This window comes from Megalobrama amblycephala, linkage group LG24 (genome assembly GCF_018812025.1).
Source record: "Megalobrama amblycephala isolate DHTTF-2021 linkage group LG24, ASM1881202v1, whole genome shotgun sequence".
In the NCBI taxonomy this organism is placed as follows: Eukaryota; Metazoa; Chordata; class Actinopteri; order Cypriniformes; family Xenocyprididae; genus Megalobrama; species Megalobrama amblycephala.
The window spans coordinates 34155413-34180896 of NC_063067.1; the positions used below are offsets into that span (position 1 = coordinate 34155413).

The 25484-nt window shown below is 36.0% G+C and overlaps 1 protein-coding gene across 1 annotated transcript in view; it reads left to right on the forward strand.

Annotated features, from left to right (window-relative positions):
* Positions 1-6972: 6972 nt before the first annotated feature.
* The window catches only part of oprl1 (opiate receptor-like 1), a 51826-nt gene continuing 33314 nt past the window's right edge, over positions 6973-25484 (forward strand). Inside the window, exons 1-2 of the mRNA XM_048178015.1 lie at positions 6973-7237; positions 8330-8546. Of these exons, the coding sequence (XP_048033972.1) occupies positions 8338-8546 (209 nt within the window). The 5' untranslated portion in view covers positions 6973-7237; positions 8330-8337. The remainder of the gene's footprint in view (positions 7238-8329; positions 8547-25484) is intronic.

Here is a 25484-nt window from a genome sequence, read left to right on the forward strand (position 1 = left end):
AGTAGCCATCATTTGTGCCCAGTGGCGTCAATTCACCAAAAGCCAAGGTATGGCAGACCCTGATGACATCATCCAATCTTACTCCCTCGGACAGGTCCACTTTCTTCACACAACTTTTTCCAGCAAGTCTGAATATTATCCAGTTTAAATGTTATTTTTAATATGATTAGGAAAAACATTTTTTTTTTTTTTTTTTTTTTATCCAACAAAGATTGTAAAAGTCAATCAATCAAAAACCATAGCCAATCAGAACACAGTGTGGGTGGGCTCTTGTGGCAAGAGATTAATTTTGATGGCACTCACAAGGAAATGGATAGCCTACATAATAAAATCAACAAGTATTACACCATTTAAACATTATCAAAAATACATACTGTTTTACTAAAACCGTCTTTGTCATAGAATACTCTTGTTTGTTCACAGTTTGAACATTCTTGCATACATTTATTACATTTCAAGATCTGAGGTGAATTATCCATTATTGTTTTTAATATGACTACAAAGCTGGGAGCACTAAATGATATTCAAAGTTACATTACATGCATTTAACATTAAATAAGCACATAAACAATACCTGAGATTATTGTCACACTTTGTGTTTTTGTTTGAAAATACTAGAGAAATTTATAGGAAATACCATAGTGTTTTTGAACTATATTATAGTAAATTGTACTGTATATATTATAGTATTTACAACACTTTGTTAATGAATGCTGCAGCATACTGTAGTGTTAAGTATAGTGAACTGATAAACTTTAATAAATACTGTACTGTACTTTAGTTTTTACTACAGTAAACTGTATTGTAGTATAATATACCCTATAGTTGTAGAAAACGTAGTACAGTATTGGGTAAAGTCATTTTAAATGATAATAATATTTCACAGTATTGCTGTTTTTTTATGTATTTTTGATCAAAAAATGCTAGACTGATGCGAGACTTATTTCAAAATCATTAAAAATAGTAACGTGTCAAATCTTTTGACCGGTACTGTAATTAAAAATATAATAGGCCTATACAAAATTTTCTTCAAATGATGTGCAATAATACGTGCATGCATGAGATCACAAAAACCATGTTTTGTGTTTAGAGTGGACATAATACAATAGCTGTTATCAGCATGCTCACAGAGGGTTTTTTCTTTTATCTCACAGATTTGAGAATCATAGTGAACAGATATTGGCCCACACTGGACTGCATGCATATGATGCTGAGATCACTGACTGGAAGCAGACAGAAGCTTTATTTTTTTTTCTTCTCCAGTGCAGAAACACAAAATGCCATGTATGTGATGTTCACATAAATCTTTGAACAGGATTTATTTCCAGGTATAACTGTGAATTCAAATGTGTTTTTAAATGTCATTTATATATTTAGTTATATTTTAAATAAACTTCAAACAAATGATATAGTCCTTTTGTTATTGCATTTTTCCTTAGTTCACAACGTCACATTCCTGACTGAATGGCTCATTATGCGGCTCATTAGGGGCAGGATCTTAATCTCCTCAGGTGTGAATCACAGCATTATTCATGAAGATTCACACCTCTTTGCATACGGCCTGTGTAAACAAAAAGTGTCTTAGAAATCAATACATTGTTGTAGCAAAAACCCTAGACTAAAATATACAGTTCCCAAAAGTCTTGTGAAAAAATGTTTAGTATGTGTTTTGAGGCCTTATTTCAGTGACTTTATTTATTTATTTATTCATAAAAAAACATGCATATACATAATTCTCTCAAATACAAACATGTACACATTTGTTCCCCACATATTATTGTAGCCTAGTTTCTGCTGAATACAGTAAAATTTTTGGGTCAATACATTGTTGTAGCATTAGTAAAAAAACATTTATAAAACATTAATAGACATTAGTAGCCATTTATAAATACACTAAAATATACAGTTCCCAAAAGTCAGTAATTTAGGAGTTTGTGAAAAAATGTTTAGATTAATAAAATATTTATGTACATTTATGCATCTTATTTTTGAGGCAGTGTGTTAATAAATGCTTATTTCAGTACTAACTTTAAAACATTGACTGCAGAAGATTATTTATTTATTACAAAGCATATTCTTTAGATGATAAAAAAACATGTTTTATAACTACCTGAATTAATATACATAATTCTCTCAAATACAAACTAAATAATAGATGTATAAATGAATGTTTAAATGTTTATTAATCATTTACTTACACATTTGACAACTCCTTCTGGTTTATAAATAATGTAATACTTAATTTAGAAATGATAAATTGATTATTAATAAAGTATGAAAATACCACATATTATTGTAGTATTTATAAACTACCTAGTTTCTTTATAAGTGATGAAATAACTATTAACTGAATACAGTGTAATGAGATTTTTGTCATTACTATGTTGATAAACAACTGAAAAAGCACAAATGTCAGGGCATGTCAAAACTACTCCAGAGCCCCAAATCAGCCTCAGACTCCAGAGGGTTATATTACTATAGTTGTTATATTACCACAGCAACTATAGAATTACCATAATAAATTAATTCAAGTACTTTACTATGGTATGGTTTTAAAAAAAACTATGCTATTACTATAAATTACTACAGTATTTTTTCATGTGGGGCCGCAACATCGCAGAAAAATAGAAACCGGTCAGTTCAGCATGAACTCATTGAGTGCAAAAACTCGTGTTTCATTCAATGAATCTGTCAAACTGCACAATGAATCATTTATTTACGTCATGTCTCCTCTTTGTTTGTTATAATGAGAAGATTTGTACACGTGCAGAACTTACACTTGCGCTAAATATGAACTCATTCAGCATTTTGAGAGTTAATGAGCGGATTCTCACTACCGGTAAGTACATCTCTGATTGGCCGTTATTTTTAACAGAAATCCCTGTGATTGGCTACAATACTCAATGCTGCAAAATCAAGTTTTGTAAAGACATTGGCAGCGCCGTTGATCTCACATGACACGAATATAACTGTTAATACTTTCACTTGTACAAACATCACTTTGAGTGAAATGTGTTGTGACCACAGTTTCATGTTGACTTGTTTTAAGTCTTGCTGAAAAAAACAAACAAACAATATCTCTTCCTCCTATTTCTCCAATGCACACTCATATATTTTTTTTTATATATATATATATATATAATGGTGGTAACCAAGAATACTGTGGCACATCTCAGAGAAACACTCTTCCTTCCACAGTTTCAAAAGCTTTTGAAAAGCTTTTGAGTCGTTTGAATGAGGCATCACACCCATGCACCATCAATCTCTCAGCAGTCCCTCGCTGTATTCCCTTCTTCCATCTTTCAATGTCTTTGCATCCTGTTTTAGCACTATGTTATAGCACTTAAACTCCGTTGTTTCTTCTCATCTATTATCGGTCATTTTCTGTTCTCACCATGTCACTCGTAGCCATTATTGTTATCAGTCATCCTCTCCCCACAGGTTTCCTCTTTTTACCTCTCATTTCAGCTCCTCAATGCTCCATCACCTCCTCTTCACCCCATATAGCCTGTAATTCTTTTCTCTCTATCTGAGATTTCAGATTCCTCCCCAAAACCCAATGTCAAATGTTATCATATACTCTTTAAGAATGGGGTGAACCTGTCAATAGGTATTCAAAAGTCTTTATACAATTAAATCTACAATTTCAAGCAACTATTAATGAATAAAAATTTTATTTTATTTACATGTCAACTACCAGTCATTAGACTGGTCTGCTTAATATCTACAAACATTATATTCAGAAAGGATAAGGACAGTAATGACAATGTTCCTAAAGATTTCTATTTCAAATAAATGACACTGATAACTGGAGTAATGGCTGCTGAGAAAATTAATGCATTGCCATCACAGTAAGAAACAGAAAACAGTCATTTTAAATTGTAACAATATTTCACAAAGTTTTTTTTTTTTTTTTTTTTACTGTATTTTTTAATCAATCAGCACAAACTCAGCACACCTGAGTAAATGACAGGTGCATAGGAAATAAAATCAACCAAAAAACTGTTGAATATAAACTATAAGTAGCAAACCAGCACACTATCAAGTACATGCTAGATATAGATTTTTAATATAGTAAACAACGTTTACTGACCTAGAGAATGGGTGGATAAATTCATTTATTGATTGGGATGTTGTAAAAGCTGTGCATAAAACTAAATTTATCTTATCTGAAAACTATTAAGTGAACCTTTATCGGACATGATTCAAATCTGGGCCTGTTGCCTATGTGTACACAAGAGAGGGGAAAATGGATATATAATAGTACATGACATCAGAAATGACATCAGCATTGGTCTAATCCTGCCAGATTTTACAACACCATGAAAGAAGGATTTCATTAATATTTGTATGGTGCAACATTTTCACATTATTATTCACAGTGACATTTATAATGCAAACAGATTTGCTACATATAAGATGATACGAGTGATCAAATGAATCCAAGCAGAACATGCTGCTAATTTCCTGGCTTATAAAAGCACAGCAGGATATTTCACATCTAACAGGTTTAATCAGCTGAGATTCAAATAATGTGTGTAGCATTGCAATAAGATTACAGTTTAAATGGTTTTTACAAACCGGGGCTAGTTGTCACACCTTCTACTCTAGTTACACTATAACTAGTTAACATACTAGCTATATATATATATATATATAATATGAAAAGAATGGGTTTACTTGTGTTTTTCACTTGTTTTCATGACAGATACAAAAAAAAAGTGATCATATTGGACGATATAGGACAGAATTAACAAAAATATTGTAAGACAATTATAGTGTAAGACAATTTTCAATATAGATTAAATATTTGCCTCAAAATGTTATAGCTACTGAGCTCTATGTGACAACTTGCCCTTGTCTCCTCTATATATATATATGGTCTATAGTTGTGGCTTTATCCTTCATGTTTTCTGCTGTGTTCTATGAAGAACTGAGAGCTTGTCTGTTTTACTTTTGTAGGTTTCAGCACCAAGGACAGTGACCAGTCTGACGGCTATACTGTAAACAGGTCTCCACCAGCAGTGTGGGAATAAAGCATGTTAAATTATAACATTTCCCTGAGCAGGTTGCTCTCTCAGACATTGATTTCTATTAATATGTAACGCTTTGCATATTCCGTGAACTCAACTAGTTCCACAGTGCAGGAAACTGCTTAGGAGAGCAAAAAATTCATGGAGCAAAATGTTAATGAGACCACATTAATGCACCAAGTACTCTGAGCCTCCGACGCATAGTTCCTTTAGGCATACAAAACAAGAATCAACCAAGGCTTATGTGACCGATGAGTGTCACATGTTGTCAAAGTAACAATGCTGTAATTTATCACCGGTGCGTTGATACCTGAGCATGAGCTCCCCCTGTAGCCAACACTCCCCTTCAAACTCACATTAAAGTTTTCAGAGCTGAACAATTTAAGGGCTGCACATCCAACATGCATCACTGACATTCAGCTGAGAAAGCATTTGTGCGCTTCTCAGTTTTCTGTCACACGGCTGAGGAAAGAAATATGCATGCAAAATCAGCCGCATCCCGTGAATAATTCGAAAGGCATTAATGACTTACCCATTAAAACTGTTGCACTTTGCAATTGAAATCTGTTGCAATTATCACAAACGATGCTTGAATATGAGAGCTTGAGATCAGTGAAACATGGGTAGTTGACCTATAACTTTTTAATTGATATTATTTGTCAGCAAGATTTTAGGTAAAGGCCTGGTTTCACAGACAGGGTTTAGATTAAGCAATTAGGCCTAAAAAAAAAAAAAAAAAAAAAAAAAAAAATTTTTTTAAATAAATGCCAGGACATTTTCATCACTTTATTAAAAACAACCAAGACAACCAGTGCCCTAAAAAAAAAAAAAAACATTACTGGTGTCTATCTTGAGACAAACCAATGGCAATAACATATTTTAAGATATGTTAATGCAAGTTGCTTTCAGATAAAACAGCTCAAACATGCATTTTAGTCTGGGAATAGGCCTAAGCCTTGTCTGTGAAACCGGGGAAAATTTATTTAAATATACATTTCTATGAAAGTGTTTAGTTTAGGTGCTGCCTTTTATCTGTTCGCCTTTAATCTTTTCATTATTTTAATTACCATTTTGTCTTTACTGCATCATTTTCAGTAGTCTTGCATTGTTTAAGTTAAATTTATGGTAAAAATTGTGCTATTAAAATTTGTTTGTTAAAAGACAAGGGTAAAACTAAGTGCACTAAATAATGCAGTAAACATGAACTGAGCAATAAAAAAATGCAACATAAAACACTCAAATGTACATAACTGATAAAAATAAGAAATAAAATTTCAAAAAGGAACTGCTTATAAATTCTAAGGTTATTCATTCCATATAGTTTTTGTTAATATTTTGAATTAGATTTTATTTTTATATTTTCTGTTTCCATTGTATTTTTTATATATGTCTGTATATATATATATATATATATATATATATATATATATATATATATATATATATATTTAGTTTTAGTTGATTTAGTACAATTTAAACTGAGAAATGTTGCCTTTTGAACTATCTGAAATAAAATGTTTTATATCATTTCAGTATGAGAATCCAACGTTTACAGTAGTTTGCCATAAAACATATGTATTGCCTCGTTAAACATAATATTTTTAACCAATTTGTGAAGTAAATTATATTTTTCTAAAAATATTTTTACAATATCCAGACTCTTTTAAAGTATATTTTTATAGTAGGTGGTACGTTTAACAGCAACATTAAAGCTGAGTTTACCAATTAAACGTTTTTGCATGTTTTATATTATTTCATAAGTACATAATATAAATGTCATGCAAAAGTAAAACATACTGACTGACTTTCCACCACAGACACCTGTTCAGACGCGCGCGCGCGCGCGTGCCACTGACACCTGCATGCGCGCGCCACCCCTGCGTAATCAGCGTTTGGGTTAGCGCGTGCCAGGAGAGAGAGAGAGAGAGAGAGAGAGAGAGAGAGAGAGACTGAAAGATACCTAGTGGAGATGTGAGTCGCTGCTGAAGATTCGCAACAACAACCAAGTGCTTTAGCGCACCTCCCCCTCCCACTGCGCTCGCTCAGAAAAAATAAAAAAAATGTTTCTCTTTTTCCTGAGATACAGAGTGATGTGAATATCTTTGGCTTTTGGAAACAGAGCTCTGAGACTGCCTAAAACAGAAAGAATAGCGGAAACAGGAGTCGGACGCATAAGCGATCACACGGGATTTCTTCAAACAGCGGTATGTGCTGCTCTATTTGAATCCTCCTGAAGCGATGTGACAGAAATTATTGTATACTTTTGTCTGGTCCGGTGTGGACGTTACCAGGAATTTCGCATGGATGGGTTGTTTTCTGTGTAGCCAAACTGTGTGATGTATTTCATGCGCAAACTGTTGACAGTACAGTAGATGGTTCGCTTTGCGCCTCGCGTATCACCTCTACCTCATCTACTGTAGCTAAATACATTTGGGTCAATGACGAATAATGCTGTCTGTGATATAAACGCGAAATCTTAAAAAAAATAAAAAAATAAAAAAAAAAAAATAAAACACACATTCCAAGTTCTTGATATTATTATTATTGTATTTTATATATTATATTATCAAGTACACATTTTTCCAAACATGTTTTTAAGGTAAAATAAATGTTTTACAAGTCATAAATATCAATAAGTTTTTGTCTCAATTTGAACTAACGAAACATTTTTTAATATGGTCAGAATCTCTATTTTCATAAAACTTGAGAAGCTAGTGGTTTGTTTTCATGTCACGTGACAAAATCAAAATGGCTGCCTGCATATTGGTTACACCAGACTTACAAAGTTTTTCAAATATTAATATTTTAAAACTATATTGCTTAACTACATATTTTTGTGAACATTTACATCCATTTAGGAGACACCTTTATCGATAAAAAACACTTAAAAAAGTGGAACAAAAGCAATTCGTTAAAGAGCCAACAATATCGTAGGAACTAGATTAGGACGCAAACTAGAGAAGAGAAGAAATGCAAAAAAACTGTTTTATTTATATATTACTTTTTACCACAAAACAATATGAACATTAATTTAAATTCAGTTAATCACATGTATTCAAGTCACTGGTTACTTCAAGTCTGGGTGAATTGGATTTTTTTTTAACAACTTAGTAGATCTGACCAAAAAATGAGTATCACATAATTTACCAAGCTAAAACCAGTAGAATAACAGTCTCCTTGTATGCCTGTTTTCATGTGAGATAGTATTGAGAGTGTGCTTCACTCAGCATTTTTGTGTTGTTGTTGTTGTTGTTTGTGTGTGTGTGTGTGTGTGTGTGTGTGTGTGTGTGCAATAGCTGCACTCATGGACTTCCAAAATGATTCCACCGGCTTTGCTGACCCCAGACACTTCCGTCTGTACAACGAATCCCTGTTCCAGAACAACCTCAGCTCCTTCAACGAGACTGACAGCTTCTTCCCAAGGGGTGTCAAGATCACTATAGCAGTGGTCTACATGATCGTCTGCGTGGTGGGGCTGGTTGGAAACTGCCTGGTCATGTATGTCATTATCAGGTAAGCTGACAGGTCAAAGAGGATGGAACTATATTATTTAATGATAAAATGAGGAATTGTAATCCGTGGTTTTGGTAATGCAGTACACTGCACTGTCATGGATGTTTATTTGAGACCCATAAGGAAAAAACTCTGCATCCTGACAGCAGATCACCGGGTCATGACCTTCAGCACAGTGACTGAAGTGTTTATTTGCAGGAGTGGACAATTCAGTACACAAAGTGGCCATTAAAAGGGAACTTTTCTTTTTTATTTTATTTTCCTACACCGGCTCAACCAATGGCATAGTTTTAGGGCAGAACCTTTTTGACTGGGAAACCAGATTGGAAACATCATTTGACACCCAAAAATGAAAATTGTGTCCGAAGCGTTATGACTTTGTTTATTCCGTAAAACACTGACAATATTTTGAAGAATGTCTCAGTATATATTTGCTCCATATAATAATAGTCTATGAAGTCCAATGTTGTTTCGGACCCCATTGACTTCTTTAAAATATCTTTTTTTTTTTTTTTTTTTTTTTTTACATGAGGGTGAATAAATGACATTTTTGGTGAACTATCCTTTAAAGTAATTGAGGTGAGGGCAGACCACAGTTTACCTCCTCGGTATACAGCTGAGACCCCCAATGCACAATCATTTCACCCAGCAGGCTTTGATCACTATCGACAACTTGTGGGCCGAGAGATGTGAAATTAATTTTCACCCTCCATCCTCAGTCATTCTGTTTGTTTACATGTTTTCTCTCAATTCACCCACTCATCCCCCATCCTCACCCTTTCGCTCTCCATTCCTGTGTTGCATTACAAAATGCAAGTGCTTTGGTTCTGGAGTTTCACGAATGTAGCTAAAATTGTGGGTCATGAATCTATATCTTACTAATCATGGCACTTTTTTCTCTCTTTTACCCCAAATCAGTGTTTTCTTGTTTATCCCATTTTCTCATTCATGGACCATCTGGAAGTAAGGTCTTTGTTGCTTCATTCCTTCACAATTTAGTACTGTAGATGCCATAATTCAGTATTTTAGAAATTATTATTGATGGTTTCATCACCTAGTTGTACGCCAATAGCATTTCATAAACAGGCATATGTACCCACAATCCTTTGGATTTCGTAGCAAGGTCACATATGTAGCCATTTTAATTCCATTTGGTTTCAGACAACTGGGCTGCGTCCAAAACCAAAGGCAGCTGTCTTGCTGCTTCATTGCTCAGACAGTCAGTGCATTAACAGGCTGCGTTTCTGTTTGAAGACACCTTTTAAGAAATCTGGTTAGAGTCTGCATTCCATGCGGTCACATCTAATGATCTAAAACAAATTATTATTTCAAGAAGTAGATAATCATAAACTGAAAAGAAAATCCAAATGTATAATTCTGTCATCATTTACTCACTGTCGCGTCATTCCAAACCTGTATGACTTTTTAAAAATGTTTTGGTAAATACAATGGAAGTCAATGCTCACCAAAATAGTTTGGTTGCCAACATTAATATCATTTTATTTTTGTGCTGCATAAGAAAGAATTGATGAGTAAATGATGGCAGAATTTTCATTTTTGGGTGAACTGTCCCTTTAAGCATTATTTTGGTTTCGGATGCAGCTGATTGCGTCCGGTTGTCCTGTAATGATGTTGAATCATTGTGCATAGTGAAATACCGGAGACTAATCATCGGGCCTCAGTTTCCTGTTCTGCGCTCAGTCTTTAGGCCATCACCCACTCAGACCCAGCTCACCCACCTTCTCCATCTGCCAGCATGCGTGGAGGCCACAAATGTGTTTACTGTTCCTCCCTCACTGAAGGAAAGTGTATGATTATGAGTCTGATGTATTATTGCTTTGGCTTGGACGAGTGCCGTTGATGATTTCAGCTGTGAAGGTTGTGGCATGTTCTCTCTGTTCACTCTCACAATGTATTGTTTTATCTCCCTCTTGCATGTTCTGTTGTGTGAATCAGTCATGTGTTTGTGTGTAGGAATGTGGATGTAAGCGGTTTACTTCTGCAGTGCTGTTCTTTCCCTCTTTTAAGAGAAGCGCATTCCTGCTAGACCAGCGTTTCACCAATCTCAGCCAATCAGAAGCATCGATCCGGTGGCAGGATTAACTGTATATGCATCATTCTAATCACTTTGTCTTGTGCTGGTCTAAATGCTGAGTGGATCCGCTTTGTAAATGCGGTCGTTCCTGGAAAGCCTTTAATTTTTGAGCAATTTTGTTTGTGTCTAGATTGTCTGATGACATTGACTAGCTTCTCTTCAGTTAGAACAGATTGAAGTGTCAGATGCTTGACTGGTTTTTGACTGTTGAGGAAGTAAATGGATGGCTGGTTATTTCATGAGTTCCATGGTGTAAGAGATAGAGGGAATTTATATGAAGTTTAAACTGTTATCTTGTCCATCCATCCGTTCATCCCTGTCCACTGATCTGTTTGTCCATCTGCCTGTCCCTCCACCCATGCATCTGTCAGTCCATCTACCCGTTTGTCCGACCACCTGTCCGTCAGTCCGTCCATCCATCCATCCATCCATCCATCCATCCATCCATTGGCCCATTTGTTTTTCCATTCATTTGTATCTGTCCATCTGTGTGCATGCACCTGTTTATCCATCCATCCATCCATCCATCCATCCATCCATCCATCCATCCATTCATCTTTATCTGTGCATCTGTGTGCATGCACCTGTTTATCCATCCATCCATCCATCCATCCATCCATCCATCCATCCATCCATCCATCCATCCATCCATCTTTATCTGTCCATCTGTGTGCAGGCACCTGTTTATCCATCCATCCATCCATCCATCCATCCATCCATCCATCCATCCATCCACCCATCCATCCATCCATGGGTTTTCTATTTGTGTACTTAGATCCATTCATCTGTTTGTCCATCCATCCATCCATCCATCTTGTCTGTCTGTCTGTCTGTCTCTGTAAGCTTACATACACACATCTGTTTGTCCATTCATCTTTTTTGTCCACCTGCCCATCAATCAATCCATCCATCCATCCATCCATCCATCCATCCATCCATCCATCCATCCATCTTTATCTGTCCATCTGTGTGCATGCAACTGTTTATCCATCCATCCATCCATCCATCCATCCATCCATCCATCCATCCATCCATCCATCCATCATTCATCTTTATCTGTCCATCTGTGTGCAGGCACCTGTTTATCCATCCATCCATCCATCCATCCATCCATCCATCTTTATCTGTCCATCTGTGTGCATGCACCTGTTTATCCATCCATCCATCCATCCATCCATCCATCCACCCATCCATCCATCCATCCATCCATGGGTTTTCTATTTGTGTACTTAGATCCATTCATCTGTTCGTCCATCCATCCATCCATCTTGTCTGTCTGTCTGTCTGTCTGTCTCTGTAAGCTTACATACACACATCTGTTTGTCCATTCATCTTTTTTGTCCACCTGCCCGTCAATCAATCCATCCATCCATCCACCCATCCATCCATCCATCCATCCATCCACCCATCCATCCATCCATCCATCCATCCATCCATCCATCCATCCATCCACCCATCCATCCATCCATCCATCCATCCATCCATCCATCCATCCATCCATGCATGTATCTTCTGTTCTACTTACATCCATCCATCCATGCATGTATCTTCTGTTCTACTTACATCCATCCATCCATCCATGTATCTTCTGTTCTACTTACATCCATCCATCCATCCATGTATCCTCTGTTCTACTTACATCCATCCATCTATCTGTCCATCTGTCCGTAATCCATCCATCCATGGTTTTTTTATTTGTGCACTTACATCCATCCATCTGTTGGTCCATTCATCTGTTTGTCCATCCATTCATCCATCCATCCATCCATCCATCCATCCATCCATCCATCCATCCACTTATCTATCTGTTTGTCTGACCACCTGTCCGTCGGTCCATCCATCCATCCATGGGTTTTCTGTCTATTTGTGTACTTACATCCATTCAACTGTTTGTCCATCTGCCTGTCAATCCATCTATCCGTCCATCCATCTGTCTGTAATCCATCCATCCATGGGTTTTCTATTTGTGCACTTACATCCATCCATCTGTTGGTCCATTCATCTGTTTGTCCATCCATTCATCCATTCATGCATCCATCCATCCATCCATCCATCCATCCATCCATCCATCCATCCATCCATCCATCCACTAATCTATCTGTTTGTCTATCTGTTTGTCTGACCACCTGTCCGTCGGTCCATCCATCTATCCATGGGTTTTCTGTCTATTTGTGTACTTACATCCATTCAACTGTTTGTCCATCTGCCTGTCAATCCATCTATCTGTCCATCCATCTGTCTGTAATCCATCCATCCATGGGTTTTCTATTTATTCACTTACATCCATCCATCTGTTGTTCCATTCATCTGTTTGTCCATCTGCCTGTCCATCCATCCATCCATCCATCCATGGGTTCGTCCTTCTATCCGTGCACATCCTTGCGTCCGTCTGTCTGTTCATCCTTCAATTTTCAATGAATTCCCTGGATGTGCTTTGAGGTAAAAGATGTGTTTATGGGCATTTGGAGAGAGTTGTCTTCCAGTTGACTCAGTTGAGGCCTGTCAGATCGATACAGGAGCTGTAATGAATTCATCCTCTCTCATTGGACTAAAGACGGTACATTACAAGGAGGAATGAATATGAAGCTGCATAACAGCTTTAGCACTGCCTTGCCATGCCCTAAATTCAGTGTAAATGCTGTTTGGCTATTGATGCTTTGTGGCTGATGTCAATTCATCCTGAGCATTAGAGGTTTTTGATGTGGGTCTTGTGTGATTTACTTGCCTTTTTTCCTGTGTAAAATGATTTTATTAGAATTAAATCACTGTATGACTGGCCTCCATTTACTATGAGATTCACAATAATCAGAACATTAGTATAGTTTGCCACCCAAGGCTTGATTAAATTTGATCTCACATCCTACACTATAGTCTTTTTCTCTCTCTCTCTCTAGTTTGTGCAGATTTCAGGTTGAATGCATTGAATTCATTGGTACATGGTCATTGGGCCAGTGACTCAAAGTGAACTTCATTGGCTCATATATATATATATATATATATATATATATGAAGAGTTCAGATGCAAAAGCCTCTAATTTGCATTTTTATCAATCTCAGGTTCATTTCAGGTTCTACACATTATAGTCATATATAAATATATATATATATATATATATATATATATATATATATATATATATATATATATATATATATATATCATATATATGTAGATTTATGCTATTAGCCCCTTACCCTTATTAAAACTGATGCAATGAAATTGTTTCCAGCAAATTAGCAGGGCTTGCAAAATCACTAGACAGTAGCAGGCATATTAGAGAGCATAGTGTGTGACTGATTACATTACATTATACATCTGTATTTCATGTATAATCAGGCCCACATAGAGGGGGAAAAGAGAAAAGGTCTTTTACTCTGTGCTTGGGAATATAGACAGCAGCTGACAGGAGGTATTCAATAAATGGCTTTTCTGTGAGATTCAAAATGGCTTTCAGTTTTGACATCCCTGAATGCAGTGTACGCTCACTTAACAACATGTGTGGTCTGCTCTCTTAACTAAAACATTAAACCACCACGGATTTCAAGAGAATCCCTTGAGCTATGATCAGTTGTCAAGGTCATGGCACTTTTATTAAGACTGTTTTTCATGCAGATATGCCATTTCAATATGATGTTAATCTGCATTAAAGACAGTTTAATTTCAGTTTTGTCAGTTCAGGGAATTCTTTTAAAACCTGACTTGAGGCCATCAGTCCCACTACATGAGTGAATTTCTGTCAGTTGAATTAGGCAGAATATTCTGAACGTCAAGCTGCTCTCATAGTTTATTCAAGGCCTGGCAGGCTAATAATGTGAAATGATGCTTGCACTGGACAAAGCAGTAGATCTTAAAGGCATATTCACCCCAAAATTAAAATTCTGTCATCATTTACTCACCCCATGTTGTTCGACACCTGTATGCAGTAATCTGTGAAAATACAAAAGTAGAAACTTTGAACAATGCACTTGTTTTCCATTCAGTAACAAAGAATGGGCACAGGAGTTTTCAGATAAGACACAATGACACCATTAAAGTATTATAAATCAGAAGAAGAAGAATAGATGATCAATCGACCGATAGCATGTAATGTAATCGATTGTTTACATGTAATCTCTCAACCAGTGTTTTAACTGTGGGAAGATATCAATAAAACAGCTTGAGAATAATATATCACATAGCATTACATTTACCTCAGGCAAGTCATTTACACTCCACAGCATGTTAGTTCACTGGAGAAATGAACTCTAGAGAGGAGCATTCCTGGTAGCAATGTCTTGATGATTTAATGTATGTTTAAATAAATCCGTCATGGAAACAAGTTATGACAGCCACTGTGTAAATGATTATATTTCAAAAATGAATTGGAGTAGAAAATTAATGTTAAGTTTTGTAAGTTAATGCAAAACCTGCCTTTAGTGCCTTATGGGTTATGTTTTTTTTTTTATGATTATTATATCTAAAAATAAATAGCAACTGAATTTTATAGTTTGGGCTCTATTGTTAATTGTAACCTTTAGGGCCAGATTTGAATTCCACAAATGCGCCAATGGAAGTGGCAAGTTTTGTGCATGATCTACTGCTGATGTGCATATTAAAGAACACAGACGCAGTCAAATCAGCGTTGGGTCACAAATAAGCAGAGCTGATGTACACGTACACACACACACACACACACACACACATAGATATATATATGGGGCTTGGCAAATGATATGTTTGGATAACGTCCTCCTCTGGCATTTCAAAGAAATTAATATGAGTGGAAAATATTTTCTCCCTTCTACCATGCGATCTCTGTTCTCTGCGGTGTCTCCTGCAGATGCAACAATTGCAGCCATGTCACAAAATGGGTTAAGACCTGCTTTTTTGGGGAGTTATATAATGGTGCAAATGCCAGTAAATTGACTAGCGCAAACATTAGTAAATCACGTTGCGTAAATCATTTAAAAATTCACCTTCCATAAATTTTGCATCTGAAAGGGAAACTCCTACAAATGCATATGCAATAAGGTCAGCAGCAAAAACAACTTAGTCCACGCCTTTTTGGGGCTAATTTTGCACTGCGTGTCTTTAGTAAATCCTGACAGTATTTTTTTTTTTGATGCCAATAGAGGGTTTGCGCTGGCACAAGCTGTTAAAGGGTTAGTTCACCCAAAATTGAAAATCCTGCCATTTATTACTCACCCTCATGTCGTTCCACACCCGTAAGACCTTCGTTCATCTTCAGAACACAAATTAAGATATTTTTGATGAAATCCGATGGCTCAGTGAGGCCTGCATTCACAGCAATGACGTTTCCTCTCTCAAGATCCATAAAGGTACTAAAAACATATTTAAAACAGTTCATGCAAGTTCAGTAGTAAGCGACGAGAATATTTTTGTGCGCCAAAAAAACAAAATAACAACTTTTCAACAATATAGTGATGGGATGATTTCAAAACACTGCTTCAGAGCTTTACGAATCGAATCAGTGAATCGGAGCACCAAAGTCACGTGATTTCAGCAGTTTAGCCGATTCATTGGAGATCTGAATCACTGATTCGATTTAAAAATCTTACCAACTCCAAACTTTTAAACAGTAGCGTTTATATAACTAAATGTTAAAATGAAGGTCAAAGACATTCTTCAAAATTTCAAACAGGTTTAGAACATAAGGGTGACTAAATGGTGTCAGGATGCATATTTTTGCTTCAACTATTTTTTCACTTTAATCCAGTGCAAACTGTACAAGCAAGAGCGCACAGCGGCTGATATCACCTTCTTCTTGTGCGATCTCTGCCATGGACTTCAGTGCTGCTTCAGTGATGCTATAGAGCCTAAACGCCTCGTGGTCACTGAGGTCAACACTTTGTTTTCGAAATGCTCAAAAACACATTCATGCACGTATGCCTGCCCCTCTTAAGTATACTTGAAGATCTATAAATGTCACATTATGCCAAATGCACAGGTTACCTGGGAAATTCACCATTGAATAGAAAATCCTTTGACTGATTGTAGGGATGCATTGAAGAGAGACTTGAAAATCCCACCCATGAACCTCCAGCAGGTCTAGATGTAATTAATTTATTTATGATGTAGGAAAAAAGTGCTTCAGAGCACCTCATGATAGTCTTTATGCAAACAAAGTGCTGTATGAAATTTAATTTAATTAAACCTTTTATGGCTGACCCCTTTCTCTGTCTACAATCACCTCATTGTCTTTGTCTTAATTAGAGGCACAGGTTGACAAAGATTTCCAACCTCTTAATTAAGATATGAAAGAGACTTTCTTTTCTCTCTGTGGTCACTTTTTCATCATGCAGATGCTTTTATCTGAACTGTCTCTAAGTGTCTTTCAATACAAGGTGGACGGTCATTACAATTGGCATTATTAGTTTTGCTCGATTGCTTCTTGGTGTAAAAGGCTTCTATGAGTAAGTGTATTGTTGCATTTGAATCGTGAGCTCCTCTGCACAACAATTCATTAGCTGTGATCAAAGCTAAAAAGGAACGTCGGAATTGCTTGTGGCACATAATACTATCTCAGATCAAACACAGTATTCAGCCTAAATATTTCAATCATATCTCTTGAATAAAACAATATCCTTTAAGATCTGAGAGACTGAAGGCACCCGCTTATTGCTTCGTCTTTGGCTTTGTTCCCCAGATCATCAGAAATGAAGCTGTTGCATGATGTTGAACATTTAGAAGAATCTATAATGACTCTGAAAGTTTTAACAGTAATGTTCACCCTGGTGGAAACACTTTAACTTAATTACCAAGCACTGGGAAGTCATTTTGCCAAAAAAGGCAAGTCACTTAACATCTGCTCAGGCACTGAATCATCCTTAGACTGAACTTAGAAGGAGACTGAACAGACAGAACAAACTGTGGGCAGTGTCACATCACATGAAGGCAGATGCCAACACTGTGACTCTTAACAGAAGGGAATGAAAGGGCTTGTATGACTAAGAGTGTGATGTGTTTGGCCTTGAATTAATTCATTAATCATTACGTCAAAGAAAAAAAAAGATGCAATCTGATCAGAATCTGGTCATATAATTATATGTTTATTTATATAGTAAATTATATAATTTAATTTAATTTAATTTAATTTAATTATATAGTTATACTTGTTTGGGGGTTTTGACGCCAACCCCATTGTGCACAAAATATTCAAAGGCCAGCAACTATTCCAGTTGTTTTTGATTTACTGGATATGGATATACATATTTTTAAAATATATATATTTTTTATGTAACCGATACCATATTTTAGAGCTTGGCTTAGCTATAAAAATGTACATTAATTCTAAAAAATAAAAATAATTTACATTAATTTTCCACATCTAGAAATTCTACATTTAAAGGTTTTCCTCTTATAAACTTTTTCCAAGACCGTGGGAATCCTGGTTCTTCAAATGTTATTTTAAAGCTTGTTTTTCTTCTTCTTCTTCTTTTAAATCATTTATCATTTTAAATCAAATTAAGGCCCCCTAGTGGTTCTCGGCCCCCCTGATTGAGAACCACTGCTAAACCTGCTAAACTATACATATAACTATAAAGGGCTGCGTGATTTATCACACGATAAATTATATTATATATATATATATATATATATATATATATAATCAGCGCTTAAAAACAAAAAAAAAAAGAATTTAATCGTTCCACTCTTCTTCTTCTTTTAAATCATTTATCATTTTAAATCAAATTAAGGCCCCCTAGTGGTTCTCGGCCCCCCTGATTGAGAACCACTGCTAAACCTGCTAAACTATATATATATATATATATATATATATATATATATATATAACACATATATGACAGAGTCTAAACTTTGCCAATATTTATCTTATATACAGGCATTTTACTAAAAATACATTCAGCCGTCGCTCCCAAAATGAATTCAACGGGTCATCTTGTTAATGTTATAAATTATTTGTCATTACCGATTAAAGAGTATCTGGCGCCACCGCACGGTTAAATAAACACATTTGCTGAGTACACTGGTATTAAAAACGGCTTTTTAAAAAAGCCTTCAATGTTTACAGTGGGTGGAATAGAGCGCTGTGATTGGTTGAGCAGATATATCGCATTCTGCAGGAGAGGGAGACTGGCATTTGTCGCGTTTTGGGGAGAAAACATGACAGAATAACACGAAGAATATCACGGATATTTTGCGCAAAATTAATAAATGACTTTTTAATACCGACCATATACAATACTGATTTTTATTTTTTTTTTTTTTTTTTGAAAATGGCGTTTATCACGTTTTGGAACCAAACTCTTCATATATGGTTAAAAATACCAACGCTACTCCTGAGAGGAAAAAAGATAAGTCGCATAGGTCTATACGTCGCATTTTATTATTACATTCAGAAATAATGATAATAAAGTTATCGGTAAATGAAGTAAAATGTTCACAAATAGCCAGCCTACATAGCTTTGTTTATAATGTTTGTAAACATAAATTATGAACAAAACTGTCCTATATTATTTTACCTATCCACTTAGCCTATACTCCACAACAAAACCTCTAAAATTAACAGTTGGACTATTCAGGATATATAAACGTCAAGCCAAAACGAATAATAAAAAATAAAAAAAATCTCTTCTTTTTAACGCCATTCCAGCTTTATTGCTATATTCAAGGCGAGAAACAGGTTTATTTATAAAACTAAATAAGATGCAAAACAAATGAATTTAAAGTGAATCTGTAGCCTACCTTTCTCATTCGGCACAAATCCAACTGTTTTCATTTTCGAGACGAATGCTAAACTATTATTTATTATATGAGCTTTGTACTTCACTCGCATTATCGACGTAAAACATCATCCTTCACATATAACAGCACAGTGAGGCGGTGGTCATGGGTGGTAAACGGCAGATCGTATTACAGAATTGAATTGAGCAGTGTAGATTGTATTTTATTTTAATATTTAACAGGCTGCGGTATCAAGTAAGCAATGCAAGAATTTGTGTGCGCCGGCGCGACCACTGGATTTGTTTTCCTTCTATAAGACAGTAAACTGTTTCCATAATTTATGGTCATACAGGTAAAAGCAAGACATAATTTATACATTTACAAAAGACACTCAAATAACGAAAACAAGCAGAATGTCTGTTTCCTTTTCTAGATCTTTGGACTGCGCCACAATGAACCACTTTCGTTTTGTTAATCTGTAGACATAATTTTTAGCCTATAGGCCTAAATATTGCCTTTTATTTTATATGTGTTATGTAGGTAGGCCTATTTTTCTCCATTCACAGAAGCTGCAGATGCGTGATGTGTTGAAAATTGTACTATCCTGATTCCTGCAATTTTCGCTGGTTTCAAAACGCACAACAAGCTGCATATTACTTGACATTAATTTTCACTTAAATGTAGGAATAATACTTGATGGTTGGTGACATATATCATCGGAAAAACTAATTCCAGGGCATTGCCATTGTTACTTACCTAACCTATGATGACTTGACAGCTGGGCGTTAGCGCGGGCATTTCACTCACGTTGGATGCATCAGCATCACGTTTGCATAGGCTGTACTATTTAAATTCGTGATTGGTTGACTGCCAAATCAAAATATTAAATGGAACGATAAAATAACGTTATTAACCGGTTAATAGCCATTTTAAATGAGCATTTCTGTTCAGAACGATTAAATTTGATTTAGTTTCCGTTTCTGGTTACGTTCCGGTCAAAATTTCATTCGTTTCCGGTTTTCATTTTCGTTCCTTGAACCGGTTCAGAGCCCTGAGATAGATAGATATATATATATATATATATATATATATAATGTTTACAGTGGGTACGGAAAGTATTCAGACCCCCTTAAATTTTTCACTCTTTGTTATATTGCAGCCATTTGCCAAAATCATTTAAGTTCATTTTTTTCCTCATTAATGTACACACAACACCCCATATTGACAGAAACAACAGTTCTGTCTGGTTCTCGAATCTGATGCGATATTTCAGTGATAACAGCACTCCTACTGCCTTTTCACCATTTGTATCACTCCGCTTGAAGTGACCGTCATGGCGGCCGATCAAATCAACCGTAATTTTTTACAAATACTACTTCTTGTACCACGAACTGTAGTTTTAATAGTTTTTTAGGCGAGAATGTTGTTGTTTAGACCTGAAATATGTGACTCATATTTAATAACAGCGCCTATTTTACAATTTGTTTTGACGTTTTCGGAGATGCAAGCTCAAGTGCGTCAGCGGCCGTTCAGTGCTTCTGTAACCGCCGAGAACAGCTTCATCTCGGCCAGTGCCTCTGGGATTTGCCGCTGGCTCTTATAGTGGTTAAACATGAGACATAATTCAATTTGAGTACATAGATCGGGCAATCTTTGGTCTTATTAATCTATTATTTGTTCCAGAGCAAGTCGAATTGTGCTATAATAAATTTGATAATAATAAACGTTACGTTACATCCTTATATAGCATATTGGCTACAACTAGACGGGACATATCAGACTCTTCTCCGCTCTTCAAATACGTAAAACATTAAACTTTATAAACATATGGTTTTTTGAGTAAAGAAAACACTTTACAATTTTTTTCAAACATCAGATCTTTATTTACCTTTGCATTGCACAGAGGAGATGTCCAAACTGCGTGCGCACTTCATTCACGAGGTGAGGCGGATTAATGAGGCTTGATTGACAGTTTGAGGATCCAATGGAGTTAGGAGGTTTTGTCACAAGCTCTTTAAAATCCTTTTCATTCGTTAAATATTTGTAAAACCCACATACCAGCGTAAATGGTGACCTATTTTTTTTTTAATAACTAGTGCTTTATGTTTGACTGAACTGTACAATTGTGCTTATTTGTTGTTCAATAAATATTATTTTATATAAATATGTCCATTAAGTAATATGGATTGAGTGAACATTACATTAATACGCCATTAGATGGCGGCAACACTTTACAGGAGAATGAGTCAGTGAAGCACAAGAGACTTTTAAATTGAAAGGAACTTCTGCAAAAGGAAGTTGTCTTAGCGCTGTGGTGTAATGGATTCCCAAAGCTGTAAAAAAGACAAAGATCGCTTTCCTCAGCGGACATTCAAACGGACTTGTATAAAGGATATAATATTATGGACATCGACTTGAAGAATGAATGTAATGCAATATACCAGACACAGGTAATAGCCTACTCTCTCTCTCTCTCTCTCTCTCTCTAATACTGTACAAAATTCAATGTGTTTCAATGAAGCGACTCAACGTTCCTTCGTTACTAGTTCTGAAGTGACGTTTTAGAGTTAGTAACGGAGGCTTGGTCCAACTGACAACCTGAGATTTGAATCCGTGGCGGAAGGAAGTAGAGCTGCACAAAAGAGGGTTTTAAAGACACTCCGTTGTTGTTCTTATTTATTTACACACTCGTGCCGTCGAACTGTTGTATAAACGCAATATCACACTCGTAGCCGTGCGATATGGCTGTATATCAGCACGCTGTGATTACCTACGGCACTCGGCCTGCGGCCTCTGAGCGGTGCTGATATACAGCCATATCACACGGCTACGAGTGTGATATTGCTCATATATACACTCACCTAAAGGATTATTAGGAACACCATACTAATACTGTGTTTGACCCCCTTTCGCCTTCAGAACTGCCTTAATTCTACGTGGCATTGATTCAACAAGGTGCTGAAAGCATTCTTTAGAAATGTTGCCCCATATTGATAGGATAGCATCTTGCAGTTGATAGAGATTTGTGGGATGCACATCCAGTGCACGAAGCTCCCGTTCCACCACATCCCAAAGATGCTCTATTGGGTTGAGATCTGGTGACTGTGGGGGCCATTTTAGTACAGTGAACTCATTGTCATGTTCAAGAAACCAATTTGAAATGATTCGAGCTTTGTGACATGGTGCATTATCCTGCTGGAAGTAGCCATCAGGGGATGGGTACATGGTAGTCATAAAGGGATGGACATGGTCAGAAACAATGCTCAGGTAGGCCGTGGCATTTAAACGATGCCCAATTGGCACTAAGGGGCCTAAAGTGTGCCAAGAAAACATCCCCCACAATATTACACCACCACCACCAGCCTGCACAGTGGTAACAAGGCATGATGGATCCATGTTCTCATTCTGTTTACGCCAAATTCTGACTCTACCATCTGAATGTCTCAACAGAAATCCAGACTCATCAGACCAGGCAACATTTTTCCAGTCTTCAACTGTCCAATTTTGGTGAGCTTGTGCAAATTGTAGCCTCTTTTTCCTATTTGTAGTGGAGATGAGTGGTATCCGGTGGGGTCTTCTGCTGTTGTAGCCCATCCGCCTCAAGGTTGTGTGTGTTGTGGCTTCACAAATGCTTTGCTGCATACCTCGGTTGTAACGAGTGGTTATTTCAGTCAAAGTTGCTCTTCTATCAGCTTGAATCAGTCGGCCCATTCTCCTCTGACCTCTAGCATCAACAAGGCATTTTCGCCCACAGGACTGCCGCATACTGGATGTTTTTCCCTTTTCACACAATTCTTTGTAAACCCTAGAAATGGTTGTGCGTGAAAATCCCAGTAACTGAGCAGATTGTGAAATACGCTCAAAATTGCTTAAATCACCTTTCTTTCCCATTCTGACATTCAGTTTGGAGTTCAGGAGATTGTCTTGACCAGGACCACACCCCTAAATGCATTGAAGCAACTGCCATGTGATTGGTTGATTAGATAATTGCATTAATGAGAAATTGAACAAGTGTTCCTAATAATCCTTTAGGTGAGTATATATATATATATATATATATATATATATATATATATATATACACACACACACACACACACACACACACACACACACTGTAGATGTGAATATAAATAGATAATTGGTTAGAAAGGGAATACACTCACTTACAGTATAATAATCCAGATACATCAATATTTGAACAAGAATAAAAGAATAAAAGCAAACAAGTGTATATGCGTACCTGTTGTAAATCTCAAAAATTTTGAAAGCATTTTTTGAGCACATCAGAACAAATCATATAAATTATTAAGACCCACTGTTTACAGAGGATACAACACATTAGGGGACTGTCAAACCACACTACCATCAACTAATTCAAATTCCAATTGCATAAAGTAAAACAATTCAGAAGGAAATCTTTTATAACATAGCTGTGCAGTTACAAGTGCTTTAATTTACAGCCCGTCGTCCACTTTATTGTCATCTGCACCTAAATGGCTCTGGCACTGAGCTGATGCCCTGTTGGAAAACAAATTCTGTTTTATTACAATAACAATGCATGTGAATTATTTGAATCCAGTGTGCCTGCAGAACCTCGCTGTATCACAAGCATTTAGAGCCCCAAGTATTAGAGTACTTCATGTGTTTCTAATTCTGGATTGTTTGGATGAAGGTCCAGTAGTCCTGATGATCTTGACTGCGTCTCTCAAGCTATTCTGCTTTAGATACCAATTTAAAATGGCTATAGTTTTTCTCCATTGGTAATTGTTCCAATGGAGGTCATCACTTTGAATGCAAAACACAGTGCCTTTATACTCCGTTGTAGTACTTTGTTTCAGCCTTCAGCAAGCTGACAGACAGGACTCGGTGTGCGTAAGCACTCACATACAGGTGTGTGAGTTAATGCAGAGCATTTGGCAAAAATGCAGAAGCAGTCAGACACAAACACTTTAATGTGCTTGGCAGAGAGAAAGTTGTGATTCCCAGCAGCTTCTTGCCAAATGAGAGACATGTAAAATTGTGCAATCATGCACTTGTTCTGTTTAGATATGTAAATCATTAATTACGTACAGGCAGGGGCTAATTCGATTCACTTCCCTTTCCAGGCTGTTTGTTTTTGAAGTCACTGGATGTGTTGTGCCTGTAATAAAGATGCCACAGGTTGACGGCTTGTGTACAGTCTCTGGGTAATTGTTATGAAATCTCAGTTAATATGTATGTATTTACAGGAGTGACTCTCACTTTATCATCGCAAATTATCACTAAAAGTAGGCGCCTTACCTTCAAAAAATTCACACAAAATTTGTAGAAACTGTTAGTTTTCACATTTTATGTTTGGTTTTCTATTTTTTCAACCTTATTAAAAACAATTTGGAACATGTCTTAATACAGTTTACTACCCTGTTTTGTGTGTAAGTTTTGTAAAGAAATTAATACTTTTTTTCAGCGAGGATGCATTATATTGACCATTTAAAATGTTTTTTTTTTTTTTTTTTTTTTACTTTCTTCTCATCAAATAATCCTAAATAAATATCATGGTTTCCTTAAACCGACCTTACCCTTTGAATGTTAAGACCTTAAATCTTTGAATGATAGTTTGTGTAAAACTTCCTATCTGTAATGCCTGAATAATTTTATAATAGATAATAGTCTATCTGAAATATCCAGTAGTATTTATGCCTCTAATGATGTATAAGATGTTATAAATCATTATAAATCATAAGAAAGTGTTCATCGTCCCTATTTTACCTCGGCTGTAAAGAATCTCATAAACTGGTTGACTGGTTGAAGTGGAATGATTTTTTATTTAGCTCTTATTGTCGTCATGTGTTATTATAGCAGATGATTTAATTATACCAAGATAAAATGGTATACAATTAATTTTAAAGAATTTGAACTTTAACATCTGCATAATCAAATTGTATTTTGTGATGGCTGTATTTTGTTTAAATTTACAACCAATTAATTTAGTTTAAATTAATTAGGTTAAAGGTGCAGTATGTACTATTGACAGCTAGTGGTTGAAATGGGTACTGCAGCCCAAATTCAAAATATTGTTGTTTCTCCCTCCTCCTCAGACTCCACACTCATGCGGGTTGCCAGATTGAGGACACACTAGTGCAATTGACAATGGAAGGTGTTTTTTTTTTTTTGT